This window comes from Salvelinus namaycush, chromosome 1 (assembly GCF_016432855.1).
Source record: "Salvelinus namaycush isolate Seneca chromosome 1, SaNama_1.0, whole genome shotgun sequence".
NCBI classification, from domain to species: Eukaryota; Metazoa; Chordata; class Actinopteri; order Salmoniformes; family Salmonidae; genus Salvelinus; species Salvelinus namaycush.
The window spans coordinates 38,714,927-38,734,765 of record NC_052307.1 but is presented as its reverse complement, the minus strand read 5'-3'; the positions used below and the strand labels follow the sequence as shown (position 1 = coordinate 38,734,765).

The 19,839-nt window shown below is 39.9% G+C and overlaps 1 protein-coding gene across 1 annotated transcript in view; it reads left to right on the top strand.

Annotated features, from left to right (window-relative positions):
- Positions 1–14,811: 14,811 nt before the first annotated feature.
- si:dkey-21e5.1 (potassium channel subfamily T member 1) overlaps positions 14,812–19,839 on the top strand; it is a 109,729-nt gene continuing 104,701 nt past the window's right edge. Inside the window, exon 1 of the mRNA XM_038998510.1 lies at positions 14,812–14,924. Coding sequence (XP_038854438.1) covers positions 14,830–14,924 — 95 coding nt within the window. The 5' untranslated portion in view covers positions 14,812–14,829. The remainder of the gene's footprint in view (positions 14,925–19,839) is intronic.

Here is a 19,839-nt window from a genome sequence, read left to right as displayed (position 1 = left end):
TGAAAACAATAGAAGTATACAACCACGAGTCAAACACATGGAGGTACAGTATGTACCGTAATAGGTGGAGTGGGCCCAATCAGTTGTATCTAGTCAATCAAGGAATATGCTTTATTTTGTGGGAAGAGAAAGACCACTAACTACTGTAGTTGTGCACTGCAGCTGCTTTTTAAGACTGTTCTATTTGCATACTCTCTGCGGCTCTGGCTCATCATCAACCAAGTTCTTATGAAAGAGGAGACTCTTATACATATTTTATGCAGTTAGACTGGGAGTATATTTCTTTGGTAATTTTTTCTGATAATAATGTAAGTTCTTCTCCCTGCTTTGTTTTCAGACACTTTGGGAGCATGAAGACCAAGCATCCGGGAGGCCATGTTGCATTGTTGAACACAAAACATGGTTACAGCCTGTAACTGGACATAACGTTGATGGACAATAACTTATGGATTCATAATATTTATTATGATATTATTTATTTATGATTTATAAAGTGTATGTGCAAGTAGTAATCATAACCACAAATATGATAATTATATGACTATGTAACATAGGACAATTACAGCGGAAGCTGTATGGAATTTCTGCGACAGCAACTGTTAGACTCCTGTAAATAGTGTTATGCTTCTTCAATAGAAATAGTTTATTGATAAGTGTATGATGAAGGGAAAGGCAGGATAGGAACATTGAAGGATGATTGAGAAAAGTCTGTTAGGATGTGTATGGCTGTATCCCAAATGACACCTTACCCAGCTAGCACATTTGGTTCCTTGGAAGTTGTGGGAATGTATGTTCTTGGTTTTACATTGGTTGTGGGAACGAAGCCATACTTTTCCTGACCGGTCAAACTGAAAGCTTTTTAAAAGTTCTGAGAACAGAAGTAAAAATGTTGCCTGTTCTGGGAACATTTATTTTTTTGTTTGCAGGGAGGTTCTAACTGAGAATGTTTTACTCTGGTTCCTTGAATGTTTTCCTGGGAGGTTTTATTAATGCTCTGAGAACAGAAATTATAGGTTATTTGGAGATTTTTGAATAACTTCCTTAAAACTTTCAATGAATGTTTCAATAACACTTTTAATAAAACTGCTAGCTTATTTTGGTTAACTTTTTGAACTCCAAGCACGGATAGGAAACATGGAAATTCATTTCTTTAGGCATTTATCATGCAAACGACTGTCCTTAGTCCACTGCGCCACCAGGATGGAGCTAACATGCCATGTTTTTTTTATGCATACAAATCTGTATTATTTTTATATATTCAAACAGACCCCATTTCAAAGGAAACAAGCACTCGTTAAGATCAGGTGTAGCCAATTAGTGGGCAAGGCGAACACACTTAGCAAGATAGAGGATAGAGAGAGTTTTGTTAATGCTGAGAACAGAATGTATATGTTTTTTAAATAACATTCTTAGAATGTTCTCTGAACGTTACTAAAGTTTTCTTGTGGATTTTATCAAATGTTTTCTTCACATTCTTGGAACAATTTGAGAACATGACTTTAAATAGAACCATCAGGAAACCATGAGGAAACCTGTAGGAAACGTTATGCTGAAGAACTGCAATTCCCACAGAAGAACGTTGTTTCTTATTAACGTTCTCTGAACTATTTGAGAACATTCCCAATTCCAAACCAGTTGGAGACGTTCCTAAAACATTACCAACATGTAAATTAAATGTAAGCCATGTTTCAACTTTTAAAGTAATGAAATACTAAGAAAAGTATGTTTTTTTGTCAAGTTCCTTAAACCGATCCTGTAGAGGTTAAATGTGCTCAGAATGTTCCATAGCCAAACAACTATCCTGCACCATTCCCAGAAAGTTGTGGGGAGGTTGTATGCAATTTAACCATAGGACAGCCACGCCCTCACCAAGCTCTAAGAAACATACTGTTCTCAGAACATTATGTGCTAGCTGGGTTATGTCATCTTGAGTACTGTTGTGTTTTAGAGTTTAGATTGTTGATTGTTGATTGCAATAAAAGGAGCTGTTGTAGTAGCTCCAATCGATGTAAAAACACAGAAAGTGCCAATTTTTTTTTGCATGCATGTGTGTGTATTTGTGTGCGTGCGTACGTGTGTCACAGCCTTGATCTCATCCCCTAGCAATCAGAAATGACAACATTCGATATGCTGCAACTTACATAAACACTTGCTAAAGGCAAAGCAAACAATGTCCCTGGTCAAACTGTAACTTTCAGACATCTGCATCCAGGGAGAAAGATATCTGTGGGAAAAAATACGTTTTAAAGGAAGATAAGTGAGTGATGGCTGAATAGTTGGCATGGGAAAGTTCTGAGTGGTTGAGAGGCTTTGAAAGTAATAACGCTGGAATCATCAAGCAGTCCCCCCTTAGCATTGACAAAATATCCAGCATTTGAAGTCATGTTGCTGTTTTCTCAAGTGTTGTACCATTCATTCAGTTCAGTCTCAGTGACTTCTTTTCCCCAGAATAGGGTGTCAGGTAAAAACACGCTTTGGTGATGAAATTTTACTTCCTTAGAGTATGTTATAAAATACATTTTACCAAGACAAATATGATTATTAATGTTCTGAATTGTCCAGTGGGGTCTTTCTCTAACATTTAATTAACAGCATATCCAACAAGTCGGAGTTTGTAACCTAATATGTCTGATAATAACAATAGGGTCCATCTACGATGTCATCTCTCAGAGCAGTCAACCCTCAGGGTCTCAATGCTGCCACCTTCTGATATGTAATCTCTCAGTGCAGTGCATCTATCAGAAAAAGAGGGGGGTTTCGAAAGGAGTGGGCGTTTAGAAAGAAACCATATTAGGAGAAATGGGGGTTTTGAAAAGGAACCATATAAGGAGAAGCGGGATTTCAAAAAGAACCATATAAGGAGAAGTGGGAATTTCAAAAGGGGTCTACATTAGAAGCGCTGGAATTCCATAACTACTCGAACTGCCATGACTTGATATTTCAATTATTATTTAAATATTAAATTATAAATAATACATTGTAAAATGAATGCATTTTTTACAAGTTACAGTAGCTAACGTTCGCTAGCATTTGCATTTATGAAAAACTTAACGTTACATACATGGCTAAGAGTAGGTAACAATCAAAGACACAGCTCACAGTGAGTGAATAGGCATGAATAGACAATTCCTACGGTCATCTCTGCAGACCATGACTAATGTCCGATAAACCAAACGACATCTTGGGTGGCACCTTTCCAGTGGTGGAAAAAGTACCCAATTGTCATACTTGAGTAAAAGTAAAGATACCTTAACAGAAAATGACTCAAGTAAAAGTGAAAGTCACCCAGTAAAATACTACTACTTGAGTCAAAGTCTAAAAGTATTTGGTTTGAAATATATCAAATGTAAATGTAATAGCTAAAATATATCTAAGTATCAAAAGCAACAGTATGATAATGTAATATTCCTTATATTAAGCAAACCAGATGGCACAATTTTCTTGTTTTTTTAATTTACAAATAGCCAGGGACACACTCCAACACTCATAACATAATCTACAAACAAAGCATTTGTGTTTAGTGAGTCCGCCAGATCAGAGGCAGTAGGGATGACCAGGGATGTTCTCTTGATAAGTGTGTGAATTGGACAATTTTCTGTCCTGCTAAGCATTCAAAATGTAACTAGTACTTTTGGGTGTCAGGGGAAATGTATGGAGTAAAAAGTAAATCATTATTTGTAGGAATGTAGTGAAGTAAAAGTAAAAGATGTCAAAAATATAAATAGTAAGGTAAAGTACAGACACTCAAAAAAACGACTTAAGTAGTACTTTAAAGTATTTTTGCTTAAGTACTTTACACCACTGCACCTTTCTAAACCCCCCACTTCTCCTTATATGGTTCCTTTCGAAACCCCCACTTTTGCTGAAAGATGCACTGCACTGAGAGATGACATCGGTAGATGGCAGCATAGAGACCCTGAGGCATGACTGCTCTGAGAGATGATGCCGCAGCTGGACCCCTCCCGATAATAAGGACTGAGCTCTGTTGACATAGCGGTGCAGCTTTCTCGACGCAACTTTCTCGACATGTTGTGGTGGTCGTCTTCAAAGTTGTTTTCGCAGGTAGCATAAATAAAAAGCCAGCGGTAAACTCAGTGCTCCGTTGACATTTCAGAGATACCTTGTTTTTGTGGGTAATCTTTGAAAAAGTACAGGAATTTCGCATTAATATGAAAAGTGTATACTAAAATATGAAAATACTTGGCCTACATGTCATGTCTCAAAATTGATATATATCTTACTGATTTTTAGTTTTAGGTCCTGCAGATTCGAAAAGAAAGATGCGGAGTTCAACGTGAAAGTGAGCCTGTCAGGTATCCTTCATTCTCGCATAGGATCCAGCCTAGTTGATGCGATGCTGTGCAATATTGTCTATTTTCTTTTGCCTCCATTGATTTAGTCACCTTAATTTTGGCCACCCTGCAAGGGTAGAAACTCCAATAACTTTTGAACGGAGTATGATAGAGACATAAGGTTTGTACTATTCGTTTTTTTAAGGATTATCAATTGGTCATCATATGCGTTTTGATTGGACACCCTACACAACACATTCATATTTTATTTTAAGGGGAATAGTTGCTGAGGACAGGGTGATTGGAGGTGTGTAGAAACACATATAATGCCATTTCTCAGATGTAGTGGTAGGCTATTGTCTGGTGTGGTGTTTTGCATGTACATAAGTATTCATTTATTGTGTTTCCTGTTTCAACATGTTTTGATCAAAGGAAATAAATGATTGCGATTTTTGTAGAAATTCAAGAATGCTGTACTATTTGTAAATACTGTTTGATTGAGCTTTGAGATGCAGTCAAGCATTTAGAACCATAAACATGTAGGCCTATACCTGTGTTTGTATCGGCCAACATGTTTATGGTTCTAAATGTCTGACTGCATCTCAAAGCTCAATCAAATAAATCGCTTCATTCTCAGAGAAGGGAGAGCTGCAATCTCCTCCAACGCCACCAGAGGGCGTGAGAAAGGATGAAGTGCACCTCACTATAGTAACCTCTGGAGTACATCTGTATACAGTACCCGACAACCTTCTCTTGAATGTTCGTCATATAATTCCCTACGGATAAGCTTTCTGTGGAACTGATGATGTGTTCAAGTAAAAGCCCACATCTACCGATATTGACAATTATTAAGGAGAAGGCTCCTAAACCTAATTCTGATTTTAAAAAATTAAAAAAGCTTTTTAATGACAGGTCTTGCTCTTACACGTCCCTATTCAGTCTACTACGCAATAGCTCCATTTATTACACGCCTACTTCGAAGAAGATACAAAGCATAAAAATAATTTCAAGGTTGTCCGTTAGATGGCGAGTTGTGTATGGATGTGTGTGTGGGCATGGAGCGTCGGTTGGGTGCTGTGAATGGGCGTCTTACCATCGTTCCACATGCAATACCCTGCCCTTACACATGCACATAGGAGGGGAACAGTTCCTGTGTGGCAGTGGACACAAAGCATGGATTATGCTATCCAATTAGGACCACTGAGGCTGATGCTGTCACTAGCCTGTATCTGCTTTGAAATGCGTTTGATTGTTTTACAAAGAAAACATGACATTTTCTAACTAAAAAATAAACGTAAGTAGAAACATTTCAACTTCAAGTTGTCTTTCAACAAGAACAACGGCCTTGTAAAATATAAAGATAAAAAGGAAAATACAGTCGGAGATGTAGTGTCAGAAATATTTCTCAACGAGGACCAGAAAATACTTCCACCTGGATGCGTGGACCCTCTATCAGGGGCTTCAGCGGCACGGACCCTTTCTAGTGTAGGCTAATTTAAATGTATCCATGAAGAAGACGGAGCTTTCAATGCAACATTTAAATCGGAAGACATCCGCCACCTCTGCGACTCGACCGGGGCTGCACGGACAATGTGCAGCGGATGTTTTATCATAAACAAGACGTGTGTTTACGATGATGAGACCACGGACACCGACAGATCCAGGTAAGGACCGAACTGGGGCCAGCTATAGTCTTGGCTTGGCCAACGTTGATTGAAATTGACTGAGAGCCAAACATTGTTGTCATCAACTGCAGTCTATTCAACTTTTAACATTGTACACAGCAAATTGGCCTGTGTTGATTTTTCATTGTAACATTTCTAGTGTTGATTCAGGATTTAAAGTCACTAAGTAAGAGTGAAATTAACACTCAGTGGTGTAAAATACCCCCAGTGTTGGTGTTAATAACCAAAGTTATTGTTTTACACTGTGAAGAGTAAAACAATCCCATCTAAACCACACCCATCATTACCATATTTTCCAGTATGCTCTACTGCAGGTAGATCTTTGAGGATTATTTTTAATATCTGTGTTTTTGCATGTACATTGATTGATTGATTAATAATCTTATGCTACACAAAGATTAAGAACATACATTTTTCTAAAATAATCCATTCAGTTAGTTAGATTTATTGCACCCGTTACTGAAATGGTTGTTCTGGGTTAAATGGTTTAGGTAGTGTTTCCTAACCCTGACAGTCATTCTCAATATATGTTATGGGTGAATACAAATTTAATTTATGAATATTAGTGATGGAAGTTTGGCTTTTTTTGCTGACTGGTCTTTTCAACTCGTTCAGTAAAACTATTTAAAATTGCAACTCATTTTGTTCATTTGAATCAGTAATGCCCAGAGCACGCAGGACCCCCTTCCGGCGAACGATGAACTGAAAACTCGAAAGAGTCATGATTCTACAAGCTTCCAGTTCACATGTCGTTCACCATAAGTGGCTTATTGGAGCTGTCATTTGTGACTGAGACTTGTAAAAGTGTGCTTTAAACAATGTCAATTTGTTGCTTGCTAGTCATACAAATATGATTATCGCTTGATGCATTTTAAGCGTAGTCTAGTTGTGGCCGGACTAGATTGTGAACAACTCTTGGTGGAATGCATTGCTTGACTGCCATGAGGGCGATGAGCACAAAGTCGTTCACGAACTGCAGCACCCCAAACAATTTGTTTTCGAGTTCAAGTTTATTGAGCAGAGACTGTGAGTGTTTTGTTCTACAAAGCTGTGTCTATCGAAACATTCAATAATCAATGAATTGCATTTATTCTTGCACCATGCGATCAATAACAAGTTCTAAACATGTATTTTTCTCGCCTATGCTGTTATTGCTGCCTGCAGCATGATCTATTTTACAGTAGTTGGTCTGAGCACGTCTCCGGAGCGACTGAGCTGGAGGAGCACATATTAATCCCACAGCCAGCAGGTCAAATAAACGTCAAAATGAACAAATCACTCATAAAAATGAAGCATGACTCTCAAGTCAGTAAAAAGAGTCGTTCAAAAATAATGAATTGTTCGCAGGCTGCACATTACTATTGGCTATCCTTACTCTGGCTGGATTCCAATAGAAATTACACATCCCTTTTCAAGCCAGCATAATGTAACTTGCAATCCTGATGTGGCCTGTAAACCAGGAGTTTCCTAACACCACTGTGTTAGGGTAAAACTAGGCCATCAACTAGGCCAATTTGTAAGGCCTTATGGTATATATAATGTATTGTCATAGAGTTGCATTTTTATTGATAACATTCGCCTAGGAACTCACTTTGTGAAAGCCACAGGCTTTAAAAGAAAATAATTCAACAACCATGTCTCTGTCACTAACAGATACAGTGTTGCGTGTTAGCTCTACAACTTGCTCAAAAAGAAAAGGCACAGTGTTAAAACAACACCCAAAACTGATTTACTGTAACACTAATACCTTATACTGAGATAGTGTAACAGCGTCAGCACGAAGCAAAGTAAGTCCAGTTTGCTCTAAATCAAGTGTTGTGTTTTACACTGTAGGTGTTATTTTAACACCAGTACAGTTGGACTCATATTTTCACTGAAATAGTGTCAATTTGACACTTTCAGACTTAAATGTAGAACACTGCAACATAGTTAAATCCTTAACACTTTCAAAAGTGTTATTTTAACCCCAGTACAGTGGGACTGTAACGGCATTCAGAGGAAGAAGGTGAGGACCAAGGTGCAGCGTGATACGTGTTCATCTTATTTATTCGAAACTGAACACTAAATACAAAATAAAAAAAGGAATAACCGAAACAGTTCTGACAGGTGATACAAACACTAAACAGAAAATAACCACCCACGACTAAAAGTGTGAAAACAGGGTACCTAAGTATGGTTCTCAATCAGAGACAACGATAGACAGCTGCCTCTGATTGGGAACCATACCAGGCCTTAACATAGAAATACAAAACCTAGACATACAAACATAGAATGCCCACCCACATCACACCCTGACCAAACAAAAAATAGAAACATACAAAGCAATCTACGGTCAGGGCGTGACAGGGACTCATATGTTCACTGAAAATAGTGTACATTTTACGCTTTCAGAGTTAAATGAACAGCATTGCTTTTGCTTTGAGGCTGCTGTGCTGTGTGTTGTTACCATAATTCCAAGTATTTCTGGAGAAAATAAAAAACGTAGAGATGAGGAAGGAGAATTCAGTGTTTGGCGTTGATGGTCAATATTACTCTGATTGCATTGTCTCAGGGTTTTATTTAGTAGTTGTTTATGTATTTACTTCACTTCATTAATCATGAAGAGCCATTGATATTGCAAAACATGAATGCAATTTTCAGTCCTCACATTTTCCAGAAAATCCAGATGTGTTTCTTATTCAGTGAGCTGATTATCAGTTTGCCGCTAAAGGCAGACAGTCGTGTTTCATGTTGTAGGTTAATATAAATCATAACAGTACGGAGCAGAATAAGCATCGTCACTTCATTCAAACAAAATATGACTGACTACATTTCCAGAGGCCTCAAAGCATAAATGATTAATAAAAATACCTAGTAGTCCTCATCCTAATTCTCATCATTCCCCAAATGTCTCTTCTACCTCAGGACCATATTTTCCTCCTCCCTCCATATATATGTATTTGCCCAATCTGCTCTAGTCTCTCCCCACTGTGTACTATATTCTCTATTATCAACTGGGTGGTTCGAGCCCTAGATGCTGATTGGCTGACAGCCGTGATATATCAGACCATAAACCACGGGTATGACAAAACATTTATTTTTACTGCTTTAATTACGTTGGTAACCAGTTTATAATAGCAATAAGGCACCTTGGGGGTTTGTGGTATATTGCCAATATACCACAGCTAAGGGCTGTATCCAGGCAGTCCGCGTTGTGTTATGCATAAGAACAGCTCTTAGCTGTGGTATAATGGCCATATACCACACCTCCTTGGGCCTTATTGCTTAATTATCAAGAGACTCCGTTTCACAGGCTGCCAGTACCAGGGACCAAATCTATTAAGTGTGTGTGACTGTGTACCCATTCTCAGAGGCTACATCGCAGGAATTTCATAAGCAAGAGACATACCACATATTCACAAACACTTCGCTTCCCCTCCACTTCCATCACCTCCACTCCACTCTGGCCCACTATCATCTCCACATGCTCTCCTCTCCCTTCCCCCTCCCCCAGTCTGACAGAATAGCATCTCAGGATCTGTCCTCTGGGCTGCTAATCAAGGAAAATCCCTGTCTCTGTGTGTTTTGGGCCCACTCTCTAGCATGGTGACCCCCTGAACTATACAGTCATTAGCCACTTGTGTGCACTGGATAGCCCGATGTACAGAATGCACTCTATGTATGTGAGAGACGTGAGATGGTAGGTAGCGGACTTTGAGCACAGCGCATAGATTGAATATATGCATTACATGGTGTATGCTTTTTATGCAGGATGTCCATCTTAATTGATTTGAGTGCCATATTGTCCACTTGAGCAAAGTGATAAGAGCAAAGAGGAAATTGTGTGGAGAGAAAACGAGAGAGAGAGAGAGAAAGAGCGAGTGAGTGGGGTTGTCTCGCAAGTAATTGATTGTGATAGAGTCACCATGGCTGTTACAGATGAATCACCAACACCTAAGCTTCTAATTATAGATTGAATAATAGGATAGGCTGCCATAGATTGAACATACTTGTTAGCCCAGAACATGACTCACCAGATCAGGAATCCATTACAATCAGAGATGTGATAGACTACAAAATCAATGCCATGTCTTCTTATTTTCATAGCCCGTCATATTCCCTTGTGTTTGAGGAACAGCACACTCACACATTGTGTTACATAGCTTGTTATTATTACAGAACATCTGAGAGTCACTTTACTGCGTGTTGATTATCAAACACTCCACTTAGTACAGTTCATTGGCTACAGCTAAAACAGTACTTTGAACAGGCACAGGGTTTTATCAAACCGTTAGTGTGTCACAGTGAGACATAAGCCATCCAGAGGGTTTATCCCAAAAAGTCTCAAGCATCGGCTGGGTGTTGGAGTAATCCTGGGGAAGAAAGTCAAGGGAAGAGAGCTAACTTCAGAGGGATTGGCTTGCTTAGCTGTAAATGCTGTGTCTGTAATAATAATGATACATATCATGCCTTCTGACCTTAATATATGAATTATTCATCTCTCTCTCCCCCCTCTCCCCCTCTCTCTCTTGAATTCCCTAAATCCCTCGCCAAGAGGTGACTATGAGCCCGCAACGTCGATCCTCGAGTTCCAATGGAGACAGGTAATGTTCCGACCTGTTTAATTCCTCTCAATGTGACACAAACTAACATAATGTATATTGGAGGCAGGTGCTTCCTCACAGGTGTGGTTACTGAGTTAATTAAGCAATTAAAACATCCCATCATGCTTAGAGTCATGTATAAAAATACATAGTTGCCAATTATTTTGGCTACCATGGCTAGAAGAAGTCTTTGAAAGAGGGGCCTCAAAGCAGCATATGGGGTTTAAAGGGTGTGTGTGTGTGTGTGTGTGTGTGTGTGTGTGTGTGTGTGTGTGTGTGTGTGTGTGTGTGTGTGTGTGTGTGTGTGTGTGTGTGTGTGTGTGTGTGTGTGTGTGTGTGTGTGTGTGTTTGTCTCAGTCACCAGATCTCAATCCAATTGAACACTTATGGGACATTCTGGAGCGGCACCTGAGACAGCGTTTTCCACCACCATCAACAAATCTCCAAATTATGGAATTTATTGTGGAAAAATGGTGTCGCATCCTTCCAAAAGAGTTCCAGACACTTGTAGAATCTATGCCAAAGTGCATTGAAGCCGTTCTGGAGGTTCAAGGCCTTATTAAGACACTTTAGTTGGTGTTTCCTTTATTTTGGCAGTTACCTGTATCTAGCCTCAGATGGTCTCTCTGTATCCTCTGGAGGGTTTTCATGCATGACTTGATGTGAATCAGAGTATTAGTTCAGATAATGTTTAGCCCTCCACAATCAAATCCAATTTATTTTATTAGAATTATTAGCTTTCTTTTACAAACACGTTTGTCACAGAACACTGAACACAGAAACCGAGACCCAGAATTCAGTAATAATGAATACATAACATAACATCAAATTCCACTTGTTCAAATGTGCAGACTTTGTGGCGCAGTTATCAAACGCAGAGAGACAAAATTACCTTCTTTTAATTTTATATTGATAAAATTGCTTAGTAATTGCTTGGTAATCTTACCATTCAATTACTGTATAAGTAAATGGATTTAGCATCGTCACTCTCCAACAGGTGTTTTTTCATTTACCATTTAATGCCAAAAGTGTTGTAATTCTTTTCAGGACACTCTTTACTGAACTAAAAAAAATAAACGCAACGTGCAACAATTTCAAAGATTTACCTGAGTTATAGTTCATATAAGGAAATCAGTCAATAATCTATGGATTTCACATTACTGGGCAGGGGCAAGACAATCAGAATTAGTTGTTATTACAGACAGAAATGCTCCTCAGTTTCATCAGCTGTCCAGTCTCAGACAATCCCGCAGGTATTTTTTTTTTTTTTAATTAGGCTAGTCAGTTAGGAACACATTCTTATTTACAATGACTGCCTAGGAACAGTGGGTTAACTGCCTTGTTCAGGTGCAGAACAACAGATTATTTTTACCTTGTCAGGTCGGGGATTCGATCTAGCAACCTTTCTGTTACTGGCCCAACGCTCTAACCACTAGGGTACCTGTCTCCCCGATTAATGAAGCTGGATGTGAAGGTCCTGGGCTGGCGTGGTTACACATGGTCTGCAGTTGTAAGCACATGTGACGTACTGCCAAATATTCTAAAACAACATTGGAGGCGACTTATGGCAGAGAAATTAACATTCAATTCTCTGGCAACAGTTCTGGCAGACATTCACTCAGTCAGCATTCCAATTGCACGCTCCATCGAAACTTGAGACATCTGTGGCATTGTGTTGTGTGACAAAACTGCATATTTTAGAGTGGCATTTAATTGTCCCCAGCACAAGGTGCACCAGGATAATGATCATGTTGTTTAATTAGCTTCTTGATATGCCACATCTGTCAGATGGACGGATTATCTTGACAAAGGAGAAATGCTCAATAACAGGGATGTAAACAAATGCATGCACGACATTTGAGAGAAATTAGCTTTTTGTGCATATGGAACATTTCTGGGATCTTTTATTTCAGCTCATGAAACATGGGACCAACACATTACATGTTGCGTTTATTTTTGTTCAGTATAAATGTTTGCCCACGTAATGAAAATGTGCCCCATTCACACACACAGACTCACACACACACACACACACACACTGTCACGTTCCTGACCTATTGTTCCTTTTTCTTTTATTTATTTAGTTGGTCAGGGCGTGAGTTGGGGTGGGTTGTCTATGTGTGTTTTTCTATGTTGGGGTTTTGTGTTCGGCCTGGTATGATTCTCAATCAGAGGCAGCTGTAGATCGTTTGTCCCTGATTGAGAATCATACTAAGGCAGCCGGGGTTTCACGTGTGTTTTGTGGGTGGTTGTATCGCGTGTCTGTGTTAGCACCACACGGGACTGTTTGCGGTTTGTCACGTTTGTTGTTTTTGTATGTTAAGTGTTCAGTCTGTTTTCATTAAATAATCATGGACACTAACCACTCTGCATATTGGTCTGATCCTTCTCGCCTCTCCTCCTCGTCCGAGGAGGAGGATTACGACGACCGTCACACACACACACACACACACACACACACACACACACACACACACAGATATCTACCCAGATATGAACAAATCTCCTGATGAAAATATAATTTCCTTTTCTGCTTGTTTGTCATCTCGTTCCCTTTCATTGCAATGGAAAGTTACAGAATAAGAAGAAATAAAGTATACTGGTTGTGCATGTTGCCAACCATTGAGACATGTGACCGACAGGCAAAATTCGGTCCTATGTAGCAAAATTTGAAATTGTGTTTTTTACATTGGATAAAAGTAGAGACAAAGCTAGAAAATGGTATATCATACACTACACTTGAGGAACAATGGGAAAGTAATGCTTTGAAAGTTGATAAACTTGTAACCTCACTTTTGAGAAAATGGTCATTGAATGTCTTGGTACACCTACTACTGGAGAACTTTGTCGACACCCATTCAGCATCGTTCACACCCTCTTAAGCTTTAGCCCCACCCATCTCTTTAAGGATTTGCATGTGAGGCTGAGGAGTAGGGTTGATCCGAGCGTTCTGTCCTAACAACAGCAGTCAAACACCCAAGCTAAATGACTAACGTTGGCTAGCTTGCTAGCTACTTCAAGATACAAATGAGAGAACAGCTCACTCTGACCATTTTACTCGCCCTAGCAGAGCTGGTTAAGCTGTTTTGTTGTTATCCATAGCGTTGGTGACTGCAGCTGTGCTGCTGGCAACAATTTAATTACGCTTTTTTTCAACGTTTACTGACACCGGCCATATTCAACAGTTGGTGAGCTTTGGTAAATTCGTCAGTTATTCTGCTCTCTGGCACACTCAGACAAGAGTGCTCTGAAATCGGAGTAGATAGCCAGAGCAAATTGAGAAGCTACGTCTATAAACAGCTGTCACAGTGACATCATGAACATTCCATTGAAATGGTTACTTGCATAGTGGAGTCTTTTGTTAAGACATGTAGCTAGCTATCTATCTAAATAATGAACCATGATCCCAACTCATGATGTTAGAAACTCGTAATATCTGAAAATATAGCTAGCTAGAATATCTTACCCGTATACATGGATGGACGCTTCTCCTTCTCTGTCACAAATGCCTTGGTTGCCTTTAATTTGAAGATGTAATCCACAGACAGGTGTTTTCTCCATCTCCTTAGCGATCATACTCTAATTCCACTGACTTAAAAACTTGGTCCTCCTGAAAGTGGAGAGCAACACTTATGCAGTTAAACTACATGAAATCTTAACAAAACAAAAGCTGCATTAAAAAAGATTACCAACACATACTGACCAGCTCAAATAGACAGAAGCGTGCTACATGGCAGACCCATCCAAACTCATTATCTTTTTCTGTGGCTCAACCAACTAGGATTGTAATTTAACAAATGTATTTGTATTTACAGATGGCATACAAGTTTGTTATTAAGGCACATGAAAGTTCACATGTTCCATTAGGTATTTCTGCCAAAAAACGCATTTTGATAAAAAAAAACAATACGTTTACGTTCAAATGGAAGTAGTGTGAAGAAGTGACGCGCGACATACGCCTATTTTCCTGAAACGAGTCACATAGGTCATAGTTTTATGTCTGTGATGTCAACAACTCAAAAAATATCATATTCCCAATGTGAGACTATTCCAACATCCTCGGTGCTCTGTCAGGAAATCAACATGTCTGAGTGTCAGAGATCAGGTCAAAAGCCAGACAGCAATCAGAGTGCGTATCAAAAGCCAGCCAACAATCCATATTTCTTATATTTCTATGTCTATAATCCTGTCAGGTCATCGTCCACTGAGACCCTGCAGAAGAACAACAGCAGCAACGCTGGAGTTATTCTGGACATCTCAGCCCTGAAGATGGCGGAAGTGGACTCTGAGGTCCCCCCTCTACGGCCCCGCTACCGCTTCAGGGACCTGCTGCTGGGGGACCAGTCATTTCAGAATGACGACAGGTAGCCACCACAATCAACTATAATACTTCTGGCCAGGACATAATATGGCCCTCATTAAAAAAAGTCCTGGAATGACCACGGTGTGTGCATGTGTGTGTTTACATGCAACATGTGTGTGTTTACATGCAACATGTGTGTGTTTACATGCAACATGTGTGTGTTTACATGCAACATGTGTGTGTTGCATGCGTGGGCTGTGTGTGCAGTTGTTTTCTTCCTCATGTTTTTCACTTAATTGACCACGTAATTGGTCCTATAATATTGACTAGGGGCTCTCCAGGTATCGTAGCTGCGGAGGTATTTCATTGGTTGATTGGAAGAAAAGCTATTGGCCAAGACACCTTGAATTATATCCCCTTAGCAAATACAGTGCCTTCAGAAATTATTCATACCCCTTGACTTATTCCACATTTTATTGTATTAAAGCCTGAATTTAATTGGTAAGGAACTCTAGTGTATTTAGCCTTGTGTTTTTGGTTATTGTCCGGCTGAAAGGGGAATTTGTCTCCCAGTGTCTGTTGGAAAGCAGACTGAACCAGTTTTACCTCTAGGATTTTGCCTGTGCTTAGCTCTATAATGTTTATTTTGATCGTAAAGAATTCCCTCGTCCTTGCCAATGACAAGTATACCCATAATATGATGCAGCCACCACCATGCTTGAAAATATGAAGAGTGTGTCAATGGCGTGCGTACTGGGAGCGGAGTCAGGTGCAGGAGAGCAGAGAGTTGTGAACAGGCGCACACTTTATTTAGGCAGGAGAAACCTCCAGCCAATGCAAAAGTGCAAACGCGCAAACAGTCACAATAATATTGTATAAACACAATAACATACCTCGTGAAAATAAAACACGGAATAAACGCATACGAGTAAAGCACGTCAACATAGACACGTAACACAAAACAATCTCACACAAAGACATGAGGGGGAACAGAGGAATAAATACATGTAGTGTGATTGGGGAATGAAAACCAGGTGTGCGGGGAACAAGACAAAACAAATGAAAAATGGAGCGGCGATGGCTAGAAAGCCGGTGACGTCGACCGCCGGACGCCGCCCGAACAAGGAGAGGGGCCGACTTCAGCGGAAGTCGTGACAGAGTGGTACTCAGTGATGTGTTGTGTTGGATTTGCCTCAAACATAACACTATGTATTGGACATGAAGTTAATTACATTTTTTACAGTTTCACTTTAATGCCTTATTGCAGTGGTTCCAAAACCTTTATAGTCCCGTACCCTTTCAAACATTCAACCTATAGCTGCGTACCCCCTCTATCACTAGGGTCAGCGCACTCTCAAATGTTGTTTTTTGCCGTCATTGTAAGCCTGACACACACACTATACAATACATTTACTAAACATAAGAATGAGTGTGAGTTTTTGTCACAACCCGGCTCATTGGTAGGACCAGGTCACAAATAATAATATAATAATAATCAATAATTTTGCTCTTTATTTAGCTGTCTTAAATATAAAACCTTATTTGTTCATCAAAAATTGTGAATAACTCACCACAGGTTAATGATAAGGGTGTGCTTGAATGGATGCACATAACTCTGCAAATGTTGGGTTGTATTGGAGAGAGTCTCAGTCTTAAATCATTTCCCACACACAGTCTGTGCCTGTATTTAGTTGTCATGCTAGCGAGGGCTGAGAATCCACTCTCACATACTGTAGGTACGTGGTTGCAAAGGGCATCAGTGTCTTAACAGCTCGATTTGCCAAAGCAGGATACTCTGAGCGCAGCCCTATCCAGAAATCTGGAAATTAAATTAAATTTTCACAGAATTTCGATGAGTTTCTCTTGTTCAGATATCGGTAAGTGGACTGGAGGCAGCGCATGAAAGGGATAACGAATCCAGTTGTTTGTGTCATCCATTTCGATATAGTACCTGCGTAATTGCACACCCAGCTCACTCAGGTGCTTCGCTATATCATATTTGATATTGTCCATAAAATCATACTATGATAGAAGGACCTGTGTGTTGTCCAAGTTAATGTAGACAGAGAAGAGCTCCAACTTCTTAATCATAGCCTTAATTATGTCCCGCATATTGAATATAGTTGCGAAAAAATATCACCCAGATAGGCCTGTCATGTGAGAAACTCGTCATCATGCAAGGGGTCAGACACGTGAAAATTATGGTCTGTAAAGAAAACTTTAAGCTCGTCTCTCAATTTTAAAAAAAAACGTGTCAATATTTTGCCCCTTGATAACCAGCACACTTCTGTATGTTGTAAAACCATTACATGGTCGCTGCCTGTGTCATTGCATAATGCAGAAAATTCGTGAGAGTTCAGGGGCCTTGCTTTAACAAAGTTAACAATTTTCACTGTAGTGTTCAAAAAGTATTTCAAGCTGTCGGGGATTCCCTTGGCAGCAAGAGCCTCTCGGTGGATGCTGCAGTGTACCAGAGTAGCATCAGGACCAACTGCTTGCACGCGCGTTACCACTCCACTATGTCTCCCTGTCATGGCTTTTGCGCCATCAGTACAGATACCAACACATCTTGACCACCAAAGTCCATTTGATGTCACAAAGCTGTCCAGTACTTTCAAAATATCCTCTCCTGTTGTCCTGGTTTCCAGTGGTTTGCAGAAGAGGATGTCTTCCTTAATTAACCCCCCATAAACGTAACAGACATATACCAGGAGCTGTGCCAGGCCATCCTCAGTTTTTTTCTATCATAGCCATTAAACTCTGTAAATGTTTAAATGTCACCATTGGCCTCATGGTGAAATCCCTGAGTGGTTTCCTTTCTCTCCAGCAACTGAGTTAGGAAGGGTGCCTGTATCTTTGTAGTGACTGGGTGTATTTATGCATCATTCAAAGTGTAATAAATAACTTCACCATGTTTAAACTGAAATGTCTGAGTTTTTTTACCAATCTACCAATAGGTACACTTCTTTGTGGTTGAATCTGTGTTTGAAATTCACTTGTCGACTGAGGGACCTTACAGATAGTTGTATGTGTGGGGTAGAGAGATGAGGTAGTCATTAAAAAATTATGTTAATACTATTATTGCACACAGAGTGAGTCCAACTTATAGTGACTTGTTAAGCACGTTTTTACTTCTGAACTTAGGCTTGTCATAAGAAAGGGGTTGAATACTTATTGACTCAAGACATTCAGCTTTTCATTTTTTAAATGAATAATTCCACTTTGACATTATGGGTTATTGTATGTAGGCCAGTGACACAAAATCTACATGCTCCTTCAAGTTGGATGGGTTCCGCTGGTGTACAGCAATCTTTAAGTCATACCACAGATTTTCAATTGGATTGAGGTCTGGGCTTTGACTAGGCCATTCCAAGACATGTAAATGTTTCCCCTTAAACCACTCAAGTGTTGCTTTAGCAGTATACTTAGGGTCATTGTCCTGCTGGAAGGGGAACCTCCACCTCAGTCTCAAATCTCTGGAAGACTGAAACAGGTTTCCCTCAAGAATGTCCCTGTATTTAGCGCCATCCCTCATTCCTTCAATTCTGACCAGTTTCCTAGTCCCTGCTGATGAAAAACATCCCCCCCCCCCAGCATGATGCTGGCACCACCATGCTTCACTGTGGGTATGGTGTTCTCGGGGTGATGAGAGGTGTTGGGTTTGCGCAAGACATAGCGTTTTTCTTGATGGCCTAAAAGCTCAATTTTAGACTCATCTGACTAGAGTACCTTCTTCCATATGTTTGGAGAGTTTCCCACATGCCTTTTGGCGAACACCAAACGTGTTTGCTTATTTTTTTCTTCAAGCAATGGCTTTTTTCTGGCCACTCTTCCATAAAGCCCAGCTCTGTGGAGTGCGCGGCTTAAAGTGGTCCTATGGACAGATACTCCAATCTCCGCTGTGGAGCTTTGCATCTCCTTCAGGGTTATCTTTGGTCTCTTTGTTGCCTCTCTGGTTAATGCCCTCCTTGCCTGGTCCGTGAGTTTTGGTGGGCGGCCCTCTCTTGGCAGGTTTGCTGTGGTGCCATATTCTTTCCATTCTTTTATAATCGCTTTAATGGTGCTCCATCGGATGTTCAAAGTTTCAGATATTTTTTTAGAATCCAACCCTGATCTGTACTTCTCCACAACTTTGTCCCTGACCTGTTTGGAGAGCTCCTTGGTCTTCATAGTGCTGCTTGCTTGGTGGTGCCCTTGCTTAGTGGTGTTGCAGACTCTGGGGCCATTCAGAACAGGTGTATATATACTGAGATCATGTGACAGATCATGTGACACTTAGATTGCACACAGGTGGACTTTATTTAAATAATTATGTGACTGCTGAAGGTAATTGGTTGCACCAGATCTTATTTAGCGGCTTCATATGCACGCACCACTTTTCCATTTTTTATTTTAGAGAATTTCTTGAAACAAGTAACTTTTCTTTATTTCACTTCACCAATTTTGACTATTTTGTGTATGTCCATTACATGAAATTCAAATAAAAATCGATTTAAATTACAAGTTGTAATGCAACAAAATAGGAAAAATGCCAAGGGTGGTGAACACTTTTGCAAAGCACTGTATATAAAAGGGCATTCTGCTTCACTGTTGGCTGTGGAGCTGTCTGTCTTTGTGGTGCTGAAATGAATGAAACTCAGTGAGTAAAGAAACAGAATGAAGTGTAATGCTATTGAGCTGCAGGCAGGCATAATTGGTTTGTGCTGCATAGCTTCTTCAAATGTGGTTACTTAGTCATCATTACACACTGTTTAAAAGTCATTTTAATGGTTTTGTGAATTCTCTAAGGTTGCTTATGGAACTTTCTTCCCCTTCTTCCACCGCATACAAACTCTGAGAATAGAATTTGAAAGCAGTGTTCTATCATCAATATCAGCAGCTGCCTGCTGCCTGAGGAGTTCTAACTTATCATGATTGGACAAATTCTTTCCGGAGAAGAAGGCAGACGTTTTTTGTGCCCCCAGCCGATTGTGGTT